Source organism: Daphnia magna, linkage group LG9, assembly GCF_020631705.1.
Source record: "Daphnia magna isolate NIES linkage group LG9, ASM2063170v1.1, whole genome shotgun sequence".
Lineage (NCBI taxonomy): Eukaryota > Metazoa > Arthropoda > Branchiopoda > Diplostraca > Daphniidae > Daphnia > Daphnia magna.
Genome location: NC_059190.1, coordinates 5,158,851 through 5,174,950, shown reverse-complemented (window position 1 = coordinate 5,174,950; position 16,100 = coordinate 5,158,851). Strand labels below are relative to the sequence as shown.

Below are 16,100 nucleotides of genomic sequence, written 5' to 3'. Positions count from 1 at the left end.
AGTTAGATTGCTCCGTGGTTTCGCCTGTCGTTAACCCAGCCCCTTTCATCCAGTGCCCACTATACAAGATCTATTGAGAAATATGAATAAAAACAAAAAGTAATGAATTAATACGAAGACAATTTTACCTGACAATACCAGGCGTGTGTTTTTTCATGCCATCGCGATAAAAAAGGTTTCATAGTCTCTGTGTGCGGTTTGAACTCGTTATTCGCCTTGGAAAGGTCTTCCGCAAAAGTCCAGTATTGACAAACAACGTCGTAACAAAGAAAATCACATCCACTTCTGAATGCATAGTCGTGCAGATAATGGACATGGCGGTACGTCTCTCCTTTTGCCATATCCACACCTCGTAAAAGATAACCATGCCGACACAGAGATAAGGAGATTGCTCACTCCACGTAAAGCCCAGCAGTCGACATTTTCTCTCCTCCCCCTCTCTAGCAGACGAATTCGACTGCGCTGCTCCTTTCGGCCAGCTCCGGAAGCATTTGACGGCTGAGGACCACTGGAGGACTGGTTTTACGTTTTGAAACGCAAAGATATTCGTATTTCTTATTTATTTAGTTCCGTTCAGTGCACTTTAGTGATTGAATTGATGAATTGAAAAGAAACAAAGATGAAAATTATGTTTCTACTGATTCATAAACAAGGTATATTTGTTCAAGAAATTTCTTTTAGAGGTTTCATTTGATAAGTTTTGATTAAACACTTTAGTAAAAGAAAGGAATCTGAATTTAAGATATCTGAGTACAATTAGTTTGATTAATTCATGAACACTTTCAACAGAAAACTTGTTAACAATGGTAGGAAACACTTCAGAGTAGTTAACAACTTTGAGGATCTTGTGCGCTAATGTTTCTAACACATTATGTTGATTGGAGAGTGCAGATAACTTTTCTACAACAACGGAATGAAAAAATGTTTCAGCTGTGTGAATCAAGGTATATACAGATTGTGAAGGAACAGTTATTACGTTTGTAACTTTAAATTTACAAATATTTAACAGGTCTGGACTTAGAGGATCATCACACGAGTTAAACAAGGAATTTCTTCTGGTTGGACATTTAACAAGTTTCTCAGTTTTCAGTACAATGTAGCCAGCAATGTATGCTAGGCATTGGTTGGTGAAGTGGTCTTTCAACTGACTAGCATGGAATTCCTCATCAGAACATATTACTTCAATATCCATCATGATATCCTGATCAACTGTGAGTTCGTTAACATCAGATACATTATCTACTGGCATAAGGGAACAGTTGGATGACAGTGAAGGGGTAACACCTCCAGCTTTTATAACTAATAATTTTCTCAGAATGGATTTGAATTGCAGAGCATTTGGATTATTATTCAATCCACAACGAAGTCGAATGATCCCAAAAAAGTGTTCCAATGGGTCCTGCTGCATGTGCCTAGTGGCTACATAACTCAATGGGTTGTTCTGCCGATGAAGAAGCTGGTGGGCTAGAGTTATAGTTGATCGTATCGTTGCGATAAATCCAATAATACAGGTTTTCCTTCTACTTGTGTAGACTAATCTGCCACTTGGAAGTTTTAGTTTAGCTAAAAAGAGCGCTAACTCATTAAGCTCTTTAGTCTTCTCCTCTAGGTTTTCTTTGGTAAGAACCGCTTTGTCACCATTTGCTTGAACATTCCATGAGTTCAGGATATCGAAAAGCTTATTGAATTGCCGACAGAACTGTTCGGTGGCCTCACTTCCTTGAAACTGTAATTTGTGAGTCAGATTTTGTTGTTAAAATTGGCTATTAATTTTTATTTTTTAATATTGAGATGTTACCTGAGGAACTTTTAGTACTTCTCGTAAATGTCGGAGCACATCTGCCACGGATCTACTCAAAACTTGAGCAGCGAGAGCCACCTTCATCTTATGTCGCTCGAAGTATGCGTGTTGTCTTGTAAGTCGATTACCGAGACGAAATCCAGCCTCATTTTGGAATTGAAAGAGAGCCTTGATGTACTTCCACTGTGCTGGATCTTGATATCCAGGTAACTTCACCGGTGAAAAAGACAGTAGATTCCTTGCCAACTTCAGCATGTGGCACGCATCAAGTAAAACATTTACTGGTTCTCCGGTAGAAGGATGCACGAAGTTTGGTTTAAACGGGCAAGTCAATTTTTTTCAAAGCGGCAGCTCGTCTTCCTGTCCTTGCTGTTTTTGTTGGCATTGATGACGACGAGTATTTCAGATTTGCGCCTAACTCAGTAGTCATTCCAACGTTCGCCGCTAACCCATCGAATACCACGGATCTGACAATAATCCCAAATTCGTGCGTCGCCTTGAGTACCTCTTTAAGCAGTCCTCCCAAGCGTGTTCCGTCGATGTGGTTTGTAAAATAATATGCGACAGGAGTTTTCCATTTACCGTCGAGACCAACGATGTAAAACACTAGTGCTTGGGTAGCCATAGAAGACACGGAATCGTCTGTTTCTGACTGCTCCTTGTTAGAAAACTCGTCGAACCCGAAATATTTTTTCAATTTTACATCCCAATGAATCCCTTTCTTGATCGCCATCTCGTCTAGCGAAAGAGTAGCTTCCGCCCCATGAAGACCGTCTTTAATTTGTTGCTGAATTTCTGCCAAAGCGTTTTTCAAAATACCGGAAGCACATCCAACGGGAGCTAAGTATCTTCTAATACTGCTAATCGACGGTAACCTGAAGATAGTTCTAAGTTTTTTGTATCCTTGATTCGAATAGAAGCTTAAATTGATTGCCAAATTCCTGATATCATCCGAGAAACGTTGGCCACGGGAATTTTTTTTTGCATTGATTCTTTCGTTGTTGAATATCAATTGTGCCGTGGGAGTCATGTTGTCTTTGAATGCGAGCTCTTTGCGCAAAGTTTTTTTAAGTTGTTTAGTTGGACGTGCATTTCCTTCAGCATCAGAGTCTTCATCGCCAATTCTTTTTCAACAAATTGCAACTTGGATGTTGTTACTGCCATGGTATGATTTTCTTCACGAAGCTTTTCTATTAAACCCTTATTTTGTTCCTGGTTCGCTTGAAGAATATTCAACTTTTCTTGAAGGGCATTATTTTCGACTTTTAATCGGTGGAGTTCTTCAAAAGTGTCACTGAGAGACTGTTCTTTTTGAATCTCTTCAGCCTCGAAATAAACAGTGTCATTGAGCAACTCTTCTTGTTGAATTTCAACAGTCTCCAGATAAGCGGCTTGGACGGTTAAATCAGGTGACCTTTTTTCTTACTTGGCGTCTCTGCGCACTCTGCGCCGTCGACATCATAACTTTCATCAGTACCATAAAGAAGCTTCTTTCGGCACAACACCGTCGATTCAGGTTGCGACTGGCCATCTTCATGTAAAGTCGATAAATTAGGATCATTGATATAAATGACGGAAGAGAACATATAGATTAATCTTAGTTCACTGTACCTGTATCCTCCGTCAAAACTGGAATTGGATCTTGCAAACGATTCAGTTGGCGACATGATCTCTTCCTAGGTGTATGTTTCATGGGACCGAAGTGCAAAGAACACAACACTGAACTTTTCTTTGGAACGAAATTATGTGGACAATGTTGTAGCCATAGCGCACGTCTGACGTCATCAACGGGGAACCTTAAAAGCGACACGTCACGATCACCAGACTTAGAATTACAGTCTTTCGCACTACACTTCGATGGCATACTGTTAGAGCAGAAACTTAAAACTGGACGTAGTTGAGATACGTGACCGTATATTGCGATGGAAAGACATAGACTGATGACTTGCATCACTGTACAGAAAGTCCTTGACATCCTTAAAGTCATTTAACAAATTCCAAAGAAACAGATATTACAACCAAAAATTCGGAAGGATCAATGGCGAAAAGCAGCTCCTCCGTCAACAAGCATTTCCCAGTAGCGCTCCCCCTTCACGTTTTAAACCATACCGTCCTTACCGCCAAGTACAGCCATGATTCCGGAGCTGGCCGAAAGGAGCAGCGCAGTCGAATTCGTCTGCTAGAGAGGGGGAGGAGAGAAAATGTCGACTGCTGGGCTTTACGTGGAGTGAGCAATCTCCTTATCTCTGTGCCGACATGTGCAGAACACGATTCCTGTTTCTGCTAGTCCTGTACGGTCATTAACGGAGTCAGACTTTCCCGCTTTATAGGATGCACCACCGCATGTATCTTTTGATACTTTCCCCAGCTAACAATACAAAACCAATTTATTTTAAAAATTATTAGATTCATTTGTTTAAAAGAGAGAAATTAATATAATTACCTTTGGTTTAATTTGATTTATTTTATCTGCGTGTTCTTGGAAAACTGCATCGGAAACAATACCGATGTCATTCAATAATTGAGAATGGTCCACCCTGAAAGAAATTTAAACTTAGACCTTAGAATGAAATCATATAAAAACTCTTGCATTTCTAACCCTTTTGAACTCAACCAACGGTACAGTTTCATAATGCCATCGATGTGCATGGCCAGTGGTCTTCTCCCACAGGCTTTACAGGTGAAAAGCTCTCGAAGCTTTGCTTCTACTTCAACCAGGTACTCCATATATTGGTAGTATTTATTTGAAATGGCAAAGGTTTGACGGCAAATCGTTCCCGACCGACCAGAGCGCTTGGAAATTTCACACAATGTTTCAATAAATTTTCTCTCTGAAGTGCCAGGTGTTTTATGAACTAAGTGGTTCCACATGATCAGCAAATCTGCTGAAAAAAGGTAACTCATGTTTTTGGGTGACCCAGGCCACCATCCGGATGAAATTAAATCATTCTCGGCTGCTATCATCACACCTTCACATTCTGAACATTTAAATTCCGGATAGCTCAAATCAAAGTGTCCTATAAATAAAAAAAGGAAGTTTTTTAAGTTCAGGTATCGCCAGTGAACGGATAATATATACCTTCTTTTGTAACAACTGTGATTTTTCCTGATCCAGGATGGAGACGAAGTTTTCCAGTTTTTAAACATTTCTGGCAATTTGCAGGAACAACACACGGAACAGCAACGTCTATAATCAAGAAAACAGATACATGCTAAATGTTACAATTTTAAATCTGGACTCTCCATTTTTACCTTGTTGTATCACTTTTCCATCCGTGTCAATAAAACTAGTAGGCAGCAGATTTTCTGATACTGCATCAGTAAATAGCGAACGTTCATGAAATGGAGAATTGCAGTGTAGAGTTTGGTCGCAAGTTGCACAACATGTGACTTTACAAGTCAAGCATTTAACATACACTTTTAAATCTTGTGAGCATATGCTGCACACATTTCCATTATAAGCTTTGGCTGATACAAAAGCCTTGTACATAATATCTTTTGCGCTTTCCCAGTCATCTAAGCGTTCTTTCATTCTTTGATTCCAAGGTTTGCGTGTTCTTTGGTGAATTGAATCAGATTCAGTTTCTTCATTTAACAGCTCTGTTTGATTAACTTCATCTTCTAACATAGTTCTTCTTTCCAGATGAATGACTCTTGTAGCATCAAATACAGAAGGAACTTGGTTGTTGCCTTCATCGACAACAGAAAGAAACTCTTGATTTTCCTCATGGCTGTTAGATCCTTCAACATTGTTTTCTTCAATAACATGAGTAGGCAAGGTTTCTTTATTACTTTTAGATTTCTTTTGGATGTTTACAGCTGATTCCTTTTCATTGGCTTCTTTGAAAAGACCTTTTTCCGCATACCTGTTCCAGAAAAACGCTGTTTCAATCTATTCAGTTTTGCCTTTTCATTCCACCTCTTTCGACGAGCCTTGGATTTATCAGTAACTTCCCGATGTATAAAATTTTTATCCTTTACTTTCTTGACTTGCTTCATTTTTTTAGTATAAAATTTGACGTATCCAAATTGACGCATCTGGCTAAACAATTCTGTGTTATTATTTTTGATACCGACTTTCATGCAGAGTTGCCAAAGTCCATCAATGGTTTTTGCCACAGGCAACGGAAAGGCGTTGTTAAAGAATGATTAAATTAACTTCTAATTTATATAATTGCAAAATGTTATAAAAATATTCCAGATTTTTTTAGTTTTTTTAGTTTAAAAGTTTGTAATAATAATTATCAATTAACAGAATATAAACTAGTAAGCATCGACTAGTCCATAAGCATCGACTACTCTATAAGCATCAACTAGTCAATAAGAGTCGATTACCACTTTGTCCATTGGTTAGCGAGCAACTTTTCGCACAATCTAGATTAAATTAGATCTAAATATATATTAACAAATGCTGTTTACGTTTTAATTAAATAAAGCTTCAGTTATGTATATTCCTGTACCACTTTTGTAATGTATCCTAAGCATCACTAGTCCAGCACCAAGTGAGAGTATCACCTTTATTAAATTTACCTTTAAAATCAACCGTTCATAAAAAATACACACGAGAATTTAAAATATATTTATTCTGCAAACGTTTTACATTCAAACCCTACATTCAAACAAGTAAATACAATAATCAGTACAAAAATACAAGCTAGCATTAAAAAGGCGCACTCTAATGGACAAGTCGACTCTTATAGACTAGTCGATAAGAGTCGACTTGTCCTCAGTAGAAAAAGCAAAAATTCAACCTAGCATTCAAAAAGGCACACTCTAATGGAGAAGTCGACTCTTATAGACAGTCGATAAGAGTCGACTTGTCCTCAGTAGAAAAAGCAAAAATTCAACCTAGCATTCAAAAAGGCACACTCTAATGGAGAAGTCGACTCTTATAGACAGTCGATAAGAGTCGACTTGTCCTCAGTAGAAAAAGCAAAAATTCAACCTAGCATTCAAAAAGGCACACTCTAATGGAGAAGTCGACTCTTCTAGACAGTCGATAAGAGTCGACTTGTCCTCAGTATAAAAAGCAAAAATTCAACCTAGCATTCAAAAAGGCACACTCTAATGGAGAAGTCGACTCTTATAGACAGTCGATAAGAGTCGACTTTCCTCAGTAGAAAAAGTGACTGCGCGATTCGTCGCAAAGCATAGACGAGATAGTGCGCGACCAGCCTGGATTTTAGTTTCAAAAAATAGAAGACAAAATTGCGAGCAGACGATAGTTCGTAGACCTCTAGTTTATAGACCATGCTAAAGGCTTTGGAAGCTGAGACCTAACAATAAATGGATTATTGGCAGTATCCTAATATCCCTAACTTTTAGATAGAAACTTATAATTAGCATGGAAAGATTTGTCTTAATTAGACGAATTTAACCATACCTAGTTTATGGGGGTGCAAAGGATGTCTTGAGGTAGTAAATCCACTTTGAAAATATTCATTTACCGTAGCTTCCCCCCGCGTCTGGCGGGGAAATACCCGCGTACCCTACGCCAATTTTCCCCTTTTTCCCCAATTCCCCTCTTTTTCCTCTGAGGCGTAGAAGAAAATTTTACTCAAACATTTTTAAAAATTTTAAAGTCTAGATGTGGATCTACCTGGAATTTGAACACTGAGTCCGCGTCACACACTGCACGCACTACCGTAAAGCTACCATACACTAGATTAATGTGTAATATCATTACATATTTTATTTTTTGCGCGCAAAATTGAATGTATTGTAATTAATTCACTTTCACACCAATTCCAATGTGGCCCTTTGGCGTTATACCATTTTTGCATTCTCTTTCCCTCCTTCACCTCAGACCTACCACCCACCATTCTACCACTCTACTCCCGCAGTTCTTCCATGTCTTCTTTCACTTCCCCTAAAGGTCATCAAGTTTACTTACGGTCAGTCACGTGAAGTTGATGTTCCATCATCCACCATTTTCACATTTTTATCGATAAAATGCTGCAATATTTATTTATGAGATTTGCACCATGCATGACGCATCGCTATATCAAGGGCGGGAGCTATAACCACAACGTTACAGAACACTGTTTATATGTCAGTATTCTAATATGTCGATATCCCAAAATTTAGCGCTAAAATAATATGTTGCGTTTATACGACAACAATATTCAATAATTAATACCGACTTGTAGCTTTTCGGTAGAGCGTGCAGTGTTTAGCTATTGTTTGTGAATGGTTTGTTGTTCATCCCCTTGTAGCAGACGAATTTCTGGCAGCAAACGAAATTCTTCGGCTAAAAGAGACAGGCAACTTACAAACAAAAATAAAATAAAAATAAAGTAGATAGAACTGGGGCTAGAAAAAAAAATGGGGAATGAAAAGATGAATAGGGTACCCACTGCTAGGAAGAAAAGGGGAAAATCTAAATTATAGTTATGAAAACTTAATTTTTAACGTGAAGAAGATGGTTTCTCCATAAGACGCTGCAGCCGCAGCAGACAACTTAGACTCAAATGAGATTTTCGCATTTGTGGAAAACGCGCAACGCAGGATGTTTTACTGCTCTATTCGTTGTATTGGAACTCCAAATTGTATAATTTCTAATACAATTTCGAACAAGTAATTTTATTTCTGTTCGGTAAAAAATCTCATTTTTATTGCTGTTAAGTACAAATATTTACTATTTTTAATGGCATAAATTCCATTATTATTTGATATTTTGGAGTCTTAGACCCCTGATTGCTCCACTATGGCTATTTTCCCTTTCAGAAAAGGGGTACTCTTTCGGGGGAACACTAGACGTTTTCCACCCGACGAGAGCGCCTCTTGCGGGTGTGTTGGTGTTCACTCCTTGCAGAGACTCATTTGTAGCATAGCACACTGGATGTAATAGTTAAAGCCGGGAGCTTCCCTATCTTGCCCGTTCAATCGTTTTGACGCACTTCCTACCTCCTTTTTTCCAACTTGGAATGGACTTCAGCGCGTCTAGTGGTGGCAACCTAGTTTTTTTTTTGTTACTAGGTATTACTAGGTAAAATACCTAGTTTTTTTACAAAACTAGGTATTGCTAGGTTATTTACCTAGTTTTCGCAAAAACTAGGTACGGTAATAGAGGCAATTCACATCGCGGTTTCGCGTGTCAATTGTTTCGATGTCCGCTATTTTCTCTGGCTGTTTATGTCATATTTTGCGTTGTCTGTATTGGCTGAAAGTGTTATTTCCCAATACAAAGTGGATTTTGTGAATCAGTGTTTTATTTTTTTTTTATTTTTTTTTTTTTTAGTTAATTGCTACGTATCTTGGTTAGTATGTGTAGCAATTTCTGTTTCCAGATTACATTTCTTGTATTTTTAAAAAAATTTTCTGTAGGGCTGTCATGGGTTTTCAATATTGTTGTGCCCCGGGTTCACAAGAAATGTGATCTGGAAACAGAAATTGCTACATCCAGTGGGCTATGTTTGTAGCCAGCCAGATAACGCTCGCACCAGGCGGAAAATTACTCTTAAGTATCGTTCAGACTACAGCTCTTTTCTACGTATAACGTATAACGTATAACGTTAAAAGTTTACGTTTGTACTTCGTAAATTTCGCTGCGTTTTTTACGGAGCCATATTTACGTAAATGTGTTCGTAGACTGTTCAGACTACACTGTCAAATTTACGTAGAGTAGGCTAGATTCTGCGGAGATTCTAGCGTCTGCTGTAGATTTTTGTACCTGTTGTAGCTCTTTGTTATATTTATTGATAAAAGTTCTAAGGACGAAACGTTCTTCTTCTGACCAATTTCTTGAAGACCTAAAATAGAATAAGCAATAAACCAAAATAGTTGCAAAAGATTTCATGAAATAATATTTACTTTTTGATTTTCTTTATCGGTGATTTTTTGGGGGCGACTTGAATTTGTTAGGGGAATTCTTTTTGGCAACTTTAGTAGGCCCAATATTTATTTTTAAAATAAAAATTAAAAAAATTAATTATTAAATTTACAATTCTACACCTGACATATCCCAGAATGAATAAACAGGAGAGAAAACCTGAAAAAACAAAAGAATGTAGACAAGCGTAATAGATTTTGGCTACGTAGTGCGTAGAACGTCCCAAAAACTTATGTAAAAATGAGATCAATCTCATTTTTACGTACGCTCAGTTTTGACTTCGTTTTGACTACGTTTTGAGTTTACGTATTACGTACTACGTAGAGTGTTGTGTCTGAACACTCTTCCGTTCCCAGCTACGTAACTCGGAGCGTAAAAACGTTATACGTAGTACGTAAAATGCTCAAAAAGGCTGTAGTCTGAACGTGGCTTTACGCTCCGCCCTAAAATCCTCGATTTTTCGTATAGTGTTCCTTGCAAGAGGGTACCTCTTTTCTGAAAGGGAAAAAAGCCATAGTGGAGCAACCAGAGGTTTCTGACTTTGGATATTTTAATCAAAAATTTATTCGTTATACGTTATTCGAATATTATTGATATTCGCAAATAAAACGTCCTTTTTATTCGTTATTCGTATTCGTTTGTACTGCTTATTCGTATTCGTTTACAAAACGAATTAAGTCTTTCCTTATTCGACAGAACACTGAAAAAATATATATCTAACTATCCACATGCATATATTATAACGACTAATTGTTTAAATGTTCTAAATACCATCTCATTCTGCATTCTTCTAAATACCACCTGCATCTGTTGTTTGTTATTCCTCCAATTGCAAACACTGTCCTGTAAAACGTGATAATTTGTCAAAATGCCAAATATTGTTCTATACATTTAGGGGTTTTTTTTTCAAATTTCAAGCACTGTCCTTTAGATAACATGATAATTCCTCAAAATGTCAAACATTGTTCTATAATTTTATGTAAATTTCTTTTTCAAATTTCAAGCACTATCCTATGAATTATGTAAAGTAATCAATGCTTGTCATTCTTGACAGCAGCAACTTTGAGAAGTTTTTATTACCACACTTTCCATTTAGTTCATCTCTAGATTTAAACACTAGTGACACAAGAGGTTTGGACAGTATAATTTTCAGCACTGTAGCAGTACTAAGCCACTTAGGATTGGGAATTCAACTGAAGCACACAAACTGCTTGTTGTAACCAGAGATGTTTGGTTTCAGTGTCTTGTGGTTCCCATTCATCTGCTAGAAGGAGACTAGCTTTAAATATCTGTAATTACTCACAGATTTGAAAAATGTTGATCAATAAAGTTCTAATGTAACATCTGCTGATGTTTCTGACCTGAATTCAAGTTTTGTGTTTTACTTTAGGTGCCACTGGTTATAGTTGACGAACCTGGGTGGGCCCTTTTTCACCGCAGATCGTAATCTGAATTCAAACTTGTCTGTTTTGTTTTTGAACGACGTAAACACCCCAGATTGGAAGCTGGAGAATAGCAATCTCAGCCATCAACCATCCAGTGACTTTAATTATCAAGACAAACCACAAATTAATTTCGTTTTAGTTCATTAAAATAAGAAAAATTTTTATTCTTCAATAGCCTACCGTTTATTGAAGGAAGGTAGTGTTCCCAATGCAATCATCTGTTTTTAACGTTTCATAAACAAAATATGTTCTTAAGAATATCAATTCTTGATTCTTAGGCTAGCAGACGTTTGCTATTGATCAAAGGGAGACGAAAATCGTTTTAGTATTACAATCGATTGTTAACTATCGATTATTACCCACGAGCCCCAAGCCAAAATAAAATACTAGCAACGCCGCAAGTCCGCAACGGTTCTGTCCGAAGTTTCTGATTCTTCCCAACATCGCGCCCTCATCGTTCGACCAATGAACCAACGGTATGTCACTTTAATTCATTCATTTATATCTCTTTCTTGTGTTTTTAATTACTTTTCTCGAGCTGTATTTGAACGGGAGGTATTTTACTTCAATTTCGTGCTCAAAAAGAAAGTTTGATGTTTATTACAAGGATAAACTCGGCCGTTTAACAGCGGCTTGGTGAAAGACACCCCGGTTTCAATGGCCGTCAGCGCCTCACTTGTCAATATGGCGCAATTTTCCCAACTCCAATGCCCCCTGTCTCCTTCTTCATGAAATGACGGTTCTTTTCAGTGACCGCCAGAGAGCGCATCTCACTGAATTTAATCGTTATTTTTCGAATCTGTTGGTGAAGAATCTCGGTGTCGTGATTGTTGCCATTAAACGTGTCGTTGATTAACATTTTACCACGGAAATGGCGACGTATTTCGGCAATATGGCGTTGGTTCAGACTTAGCATTTCCCGCCCATTACTTGTTGTAAAGCTGCTTTTGCCAAGCCCCAACTTTCTACAGCTCGATGACGTCCTTCGTCTGCCGTTTTATCGTCTAAACTAGATTGACTTCATTGTCTTTTTTTTATATAGCTAGAGCTATCCATGGCGGCCTTGAAGCAAGAAGAAGAATCTATAAGTGAGATACAAAATTATCTCGATACTTTCAACAAGGAAATTGAAGATCCAAACCAGATACCAGGTTCCCAACTAGCAAGCAAAGAAGCAGTTGTTCCACATGATGTAGAAGCTAATGATACACCTGAAGATGGTGGCACCTATTTTGTGGACCAGAGTGGACAGTACTACTATCAAAGCAATGACATTGATGGAGGAGATGGTACAGCTACTCTTGTTGCCCAAGATGGAGGTACCATGGTGTCTATTCCTAACAATGGAGTGAGTTTGTGTTGTTATTATCCACCCTGATAAAAAGATGTCTAACTGTTTTTGTTCTATTCATTTCTGTGTTGTTTTTGCAGACTTCAGGAGATGAAGGAGTTGTGCTTGCGCAAGGTGAAGGTGGCTACCAAACGGTTACCATCCTCCCCCCAGAATCATCTTCAGGTGAGGTTAGCTATGTTTTGATTGTACAGCAACCGGATGGAGGTGAGCAAGCTGTGATTTCATCTGAGGTTCTTGATGGTACTGAAGGTGAAGTTATACAAGGTAAATTTCAATTTCAATTTTTTTGCATTGACCTACTTACATGATCTCATTTCTTAATTCTTAAATCAGAAGATGAAGAAGGTGAAGATGATGAGAATTTTGATGGAGATGAAGATAAAGATGAGGACCAAAATCTAGCTGTATATGACTTCGACGAAGGTGAAGAAGGTGGTAGTGGCGATGGTCAGGATTCCGAGGATGAAGATATCAAACCAAGAATGACCAAAGGTGGTGCGAAGAAAGTTACACAGACCGTCTCACAAGCGCATATGTGTAATTATTGTAATTACACCAGCCCTAAGCGGTAAGTTTTCGTTTCTTAACTCTAAGAAAGTTTGGGTTTGAATTCTAATTATTTAATCTTATCATCAAGATATCTGTTGTCTCGGCACATGAAATGTCATTCCGAGGAGCGTCCGCACAAGTGCAGTGTATGTGACCGAGGATTCAAGACCTTGGCTTCACTTCAAAACCATGTTAACACTCATACGGGCACAAAGCCACATCGATGCAAACATTGCCATAGTTCGTTCACAACTTCGGGAGAGCTCGTTCGCCACGTACGCTACCGTCACACACACGAGAAACCACATCGTTGCACCGAGTGCGACTACGCTTCCGTCGAGTTAAGCAAGCTCAAACGTCATATGAGGTGCCACACTGGTGAGCGGCCGTACCAGTGTCCCCACTGTACGTATGCCAGCCCAGACACATTCAAGTTGAAGCGACATTTGCGCATACATACTGGTGAAAAACCTTACGAATGCGATATTTGCCATGCACGATTCACGCAATCCAACAGTCTCAAGGTACGTGCTAATAACCTGTTTGTGTTATCGATTAGAGTGGCATACGATAATCACATTTTATTTTGACAGGCTCATAAACTCATCCACACAGGGAATAAACCGATTTTCCAGTGTGAACTGTGTCCAACCACTTGTGGCCGAAAGACTGATCTGCGAATTCACGTTCAAAAATTGCACACGTCAGAGAAGCCCTTAAAATGCAAAAGATGTGGCAAATCTTTCCCCGATCGCTATACTTTCAAGGTATGACACTGATTTTGATGTAGTAATTTATCTTTAATTGTTTGCCGGATATTTTCATATGGCTGCTGGATAAGCTTTGCATTACAATGTTGTCTCTCTTTTTTCTCACTCTCTCGCAGTTGCACAGCAAAACTCACGAAGGGGAAAATGCTTTAAGTGCGACCTTTGTGCTTACGCATCGATCTCGCAACGCCACTTGGAATCACACATGCTGATTCACACCGACCAGAAACCTTATCAGTGCGATCAGTGCGATCAGTGCTTCCGGCAAAAGCAGTTATTACGCCGTCACCAAAACTTGTACCACAATCCCGATTACGTGCCTCCTCCGCCTGGAGAGAAACGGCACGAATGTCCGGAATGTGGAAAACCCTTCCGCCATAAAGGCAATCTTATTCGTCATTTGGCTCTTCATGATCCAGATGCCGCTCAGCAAGAGTTGCGAGCCTTCCGTGCTGCTCGCAAACAGCGTATTAAGGGTGTGTTACACTTTCTTACGTGCCGTATGGTGTATTCCATTCAATTCTGTTTTTGCTTCATTGCCATAATTAGATGGCCAGAGTTTAGAAGGGCTTACGGAAGGGGAAGAGACAGATATGGAGGATGAAGACATAAGCCTTGGTCTCAACTCCAATGAAGAATTGGTCTCTGTTCAAGGTCAAGATGGGCAGCAATACGTTGTCCTTGAAGTTATCCAGTTAGAGGTACTATCCGACTCTAGATGAAATGTAAAATCTTTCCCTATTCATAGTGTATGATTTTCTGATACCAGGGTGAAGGCGGAGACGAAGACGAAGCCACCATGATGGAAGTAGAGGGGGCTACAGAAATGGACGGTTCCTTGATAGAAGGAGAAGGCAATACCATGACCTCTTTGGATGGTAGGAAAAATTTTTTATTTTGAATATCAGATGTTTGACAACTTCTACTATTTAGATGAAATAGAGGATTCCATGCAAGCCACTCCTCGGGTACGTCGTAGTTCTCAGGTTGCTAAAGCTCAGGATACCAGTAAGGACGTGGCGAACTGTTTCGGATTCGATGATGACGATGAAGAAGACGAGGACGATGACAAGTGAAATTTATGTTGCCTCTCTGCACGTCAATAGTGTTTAACAAGTGTGAACTGTATTCTGAACGGGAATTCTTACGGTTGGAAAATTTGTGGACAAAAATAGAACTGCGAGTACATTTTTGCCGATAAGTATCTCTTTTCGATGCGTCTTTAAAAAGTTGATTATCTTCTTTTCTGTCCACTGTAATTGGCTTGATGCAAACAATACACATTATAACTGGACATTTTTAAATGGTGTAATTATCAGTTCCAAAATACATGAACACACATAAGAAAAAATGTCAATCCATCCTGGTTTTGAGTAGCCTGGTTGTTACTTTGTCCTTTTCACTATTTCAAAAAAATCAAAATTCAACTGATTAGAATACTTTTGATATGATTAATTATTTCTTGATATTTGCTTACATGACGTGAACAATACCTCCCCAACCAGATATAGCATCCCTGTCAAATGCATTCATCAGTGCTTGGCTGATTGTTTCAAACAAGCTATCAGGTTCTAGATTGGGCTCCCACAATGCCTCACACATACCAAACAGTTGTTCAGCACATGTGCCAGCCACAACAAAATCTTCAGGCACATTAGGACAGCCTATGAGATCCATGGCAGAAATAAATGGCTCCCAGGTAACAGGGTCCAATCCTATGTAGATAATTAATGATCAAAATATAAAAGGCATAATGATAAGCACAAGAGAAATTACCTGCGATGACAGGCTCAACAAAATAAGGCCCAAAGCGTCTCTCATACAAGAGATTTGAAACCATAGCTGAAAAAGTTTGTGGCTTGATTTTGCGGCTTTCTCTCAGTTCATAGAGATTAAGGCGAAATCTTAGCCTTTCATGAACAGTTAAAGTATCTGTTGCTAATCCAGGAAGACCAACATAAAGGTGAGGACCCATTTCAAAAATCCTTTGAAAATCCATTGCCAAAGTGGAAGTTTGGACTCCAAAACGACGATCAGATGCAATCGCCACGCATCCCTTCCCCTTCATTGCAAGAACGCAACCACCATTGTACGATAAGATGGACTAGGAATAAAACAAAAAGAGACAATAATTAACACTGGGATTTTTTCTTGGAAAGTGCTAAGGTTTACCATGTTATGAGTTTCACCGACGCTGCTAACGAATGTTTCGTTTTGTAGTCAATGAATATCCCAATTTTCAATTTTCACTTGTCATCCACTCAGCAGCCTGCGACACTAGCGCCGTGTAACGTGTAAAGAAACCTGTGAAATCCATCTACTGTCGTAATCGTCAACCGCATTGATTTCT

The 16,100-nt window shown here is 38.7% G+C and overlaps 5 protein-coding genes and 1 long non-coding RNA gene across 18 annotated transcripts; 2 read left to right on the top strand and 4 right to left on the bottom strand.

Moving 5' to 3' along the window:
- Window positions 1-465: 465 nt before the first annotated feature.
- Window positions 466-2,135, top strand: LOC123475917. 12 transcript variants are annotated; one of them, XM_045179153.1, is made up of 6 exons: window positions 466-653; window positions 790-806; window positions 892-944; window positions 1,010-1,058; window positions 1,118-1,277; window positions 1,316-1,523. In XM_045179153.1, the coding sequence occupies exons 1-5, from the start codon at window positions 620-622 to the stop codon at window positions 1,265-1,267; spliced, it is 303 nt and encodes a 100-aa protein (XP_045035088.1). In that variant the 5' UTR covers window positions 466-619; the 3' UTR covers window positions 1,268-1,277; window positions 1,316-1,523. The 12 variants fall into 12 exon arrangements, 2 of the variants coding, with proteins under 2 accessions (XP_045035088.1, XP_045035087.1); XM_045179152.1 differs by having other exon boundaries at window positions 470-653; window positions 1,334-1,523; XR_006651458.1 differs by adding an exon at window positions 1,792-2,135 and having other exon boundaries at window positions 474-653; window positions 790-944; window positions 1,334-1,728.
- A 1,300-nt stretch (window positions 2,136-3,435) lies between these two features.
- On the bottom strand, window positions 3,436-4,808 carry LOC123475916. Its single transcript, XM_045179147.1, has 3 exons — window positions 4,401-4,808; window positions 4,245-4,338; window positions 3,436-4,169 (listed from the first exon to the last, which is right to left on the bottom strand). Exons 1-3 carry the CDS (start codon window positions 4,763-4,765, stop codon window positions 4,020-4,022), a joined length of 609 nt encoding a protein of 202 aa, XP_045035082.1. The 5' UTR covers window positions 4,766-4,808; the 3' UTR covers window positions 3,436-4,019.
- A 40-nt stretch (window positions 4,809-4,848) lies between these two features.
- LOC123475962 lies at window positions 4,849-5,800 on the bottom strand. The gene is made up of 3 exons (XM_045179220.1): window positions 5,721-5,800; window positions 5,054-5,667; window positions 4,849-4,988 (listed from the first exon to the last, which is right to left on the bottom strand). Exons 1-3 carry the CDS (start codon window positions 5,798-5,800, stop codon window positions 4,849-4,851), a joined length of 834 nt encoding a protein of 277 aa, XP_045035155.1.
- Window positions 5,801-10,690: 4,890 nt separating this feature from the next.
- LOC116930452 lies at window positions 10,691-11,576 on the bottom strand. 2 transcript variants are annotated; one of them, XR_004398438.2, is made up of 4 exons: window positions 11,437-11,576; window positions 11,258-11,370; window positions 10,994-11,175; window positions 10,691-10,921 (listed from the first exon to the last, which is right to left on the bottom strand). It is a non-coding gene; the product is annotated as an uncharacterized LOC116930452 (long non-coding RNA). The 2 variants fall into 2 exon arrangements; XR_004398437.2 differs by lacking the exon at window positions 11,437-11,576 and having other exon boundaries at window positions 11,258-11,399.
- On the top strand, window positions 11,416-15,044 carry LOC116930447 (transcriptional repressor CTCF). The gene is given in 11 exon segments (XM_032937858.2): window positions 11,416-11,553; window positions 12,124-12,425; window positions 12,509-12,695; window positions 12,765-12,999; window positions 13,069-13,504; window positions 13,574-13,747; window positions 13,867-13,888; window positions 13,891-14,226; window positions 14,300-14,451; window positions 14,520-14,628; window positions 14,684-15,044. Coding segments are annotated over 10 exon segments (2,088 nt in total). The 5' UTR covers window positions 11,416-11,553; window positions 12,124-12,131; the 3' UTR covers window positions 14,827-15,044.
- On the bottom strand, window positions 15,045-16,072 carry LOC123475915 (proteasome subunit beta type-3-like). Its single transcript, XM_045179144.1, has 4 exons — window positions 15,923-16,072; window positions 15,527-15,854; window positions 15,228-15,465; window positions 15,045-15,152 (listed from the first exon to the last, which is right to left on the bottom strand). The coding sequence occupies exons 1-4, from the start codon at window positions 15,923-15,925 to the stop codon at window positions 15,104-15,106; spliced, it is 618 nt and encodes a 205-aa protein (XP_045035079.1). The 5' UTR covers window positions 15,926-16,072; the 3' UTR covers window positions 15,045-15,103.
- Between the last annotated feature and the right edge of the window lie 28 nt (window positions 16,073-16,100).

Bases quoted from the DNA above. Each gene is read 5' to 3' on its own strand.
- LOC123475916 (XM_045179147.1), bottom strand. From the start codon at position 4,765: ATGATAGCAGCCGAGAATGATTTAATTTCATCCGGATGGTGGCCTGGG. The intron at 4,339-4,400 runs GTTAGAAATGCA...AATTTCTTTCAG, and splicing joins CGTTGGTTGAGTTCAAAAGG to GGTGGACCATTCTCAATTAT. The intron at 4,170-4,244 runs GTAATTATATTA...TTGTATTGTTAG, and splicing joins TAAATCAAATTAAACCAAAG to CTGGGGAAAGTATCAAAAGA.
- LOC123475917 (XM_045179153.1), top strand. From the start codon at position 620: ATGAAAATTATGTTTCTACTGATTCATAAACAAG. The intron at 945-1,009 runs GTATATACAGAT...AATATTTAACAG, and splicing joins TTTCAGCTGTGTGAATCAAG to GTCTGGACTTAGAGGATCAT. The intron at 1,059-1,117 runs GTTGGACATTTA...AATGTATGCTAG, and splicing joins TAAACAAGGAATTTCTTCTG to GCATTGGTTGGTGAAGTGGT.
- LOC123475962 (XM_045179220.1), bottom strand. From the start codon at position 5,800: ATGAAGCAAGTCAAGAAAGTAAAGGATAAAAATTTTATACATCGGGAA. The intron at 5,668-5,720 runs GTGGAATGAAAA...TTTCTGGAACAG, and splicing joins TCCAAGGCTCGTCGAAAGAG to GTATGCGGAAAAAGGTCTTT. The intron at 4,989-5,053 runs GTAAAAATGGAG...TCTTGATTATAG, and splicing joins TGGAAAAGTGATACAACAAG to ACGTTGCTGTTCCGTGTGTT.
- LOC123475915 (XM_045179144.1), bottom strand. The intron at 15,466-15,526 runs GTAATTTCTCTT...TTATCTACATAG, and splicing joins TGTTGAGCCTGTCATCGCAG to GATTGGACCCTGTTACCTGG. The intron at 15,153-15,227 runs GTAAGCAAATAT...TTTTTGAAATAG, and splicing joins GGAGGTATTGTTCACGTCAT to TGAAAAGGACAAAGTAACAA.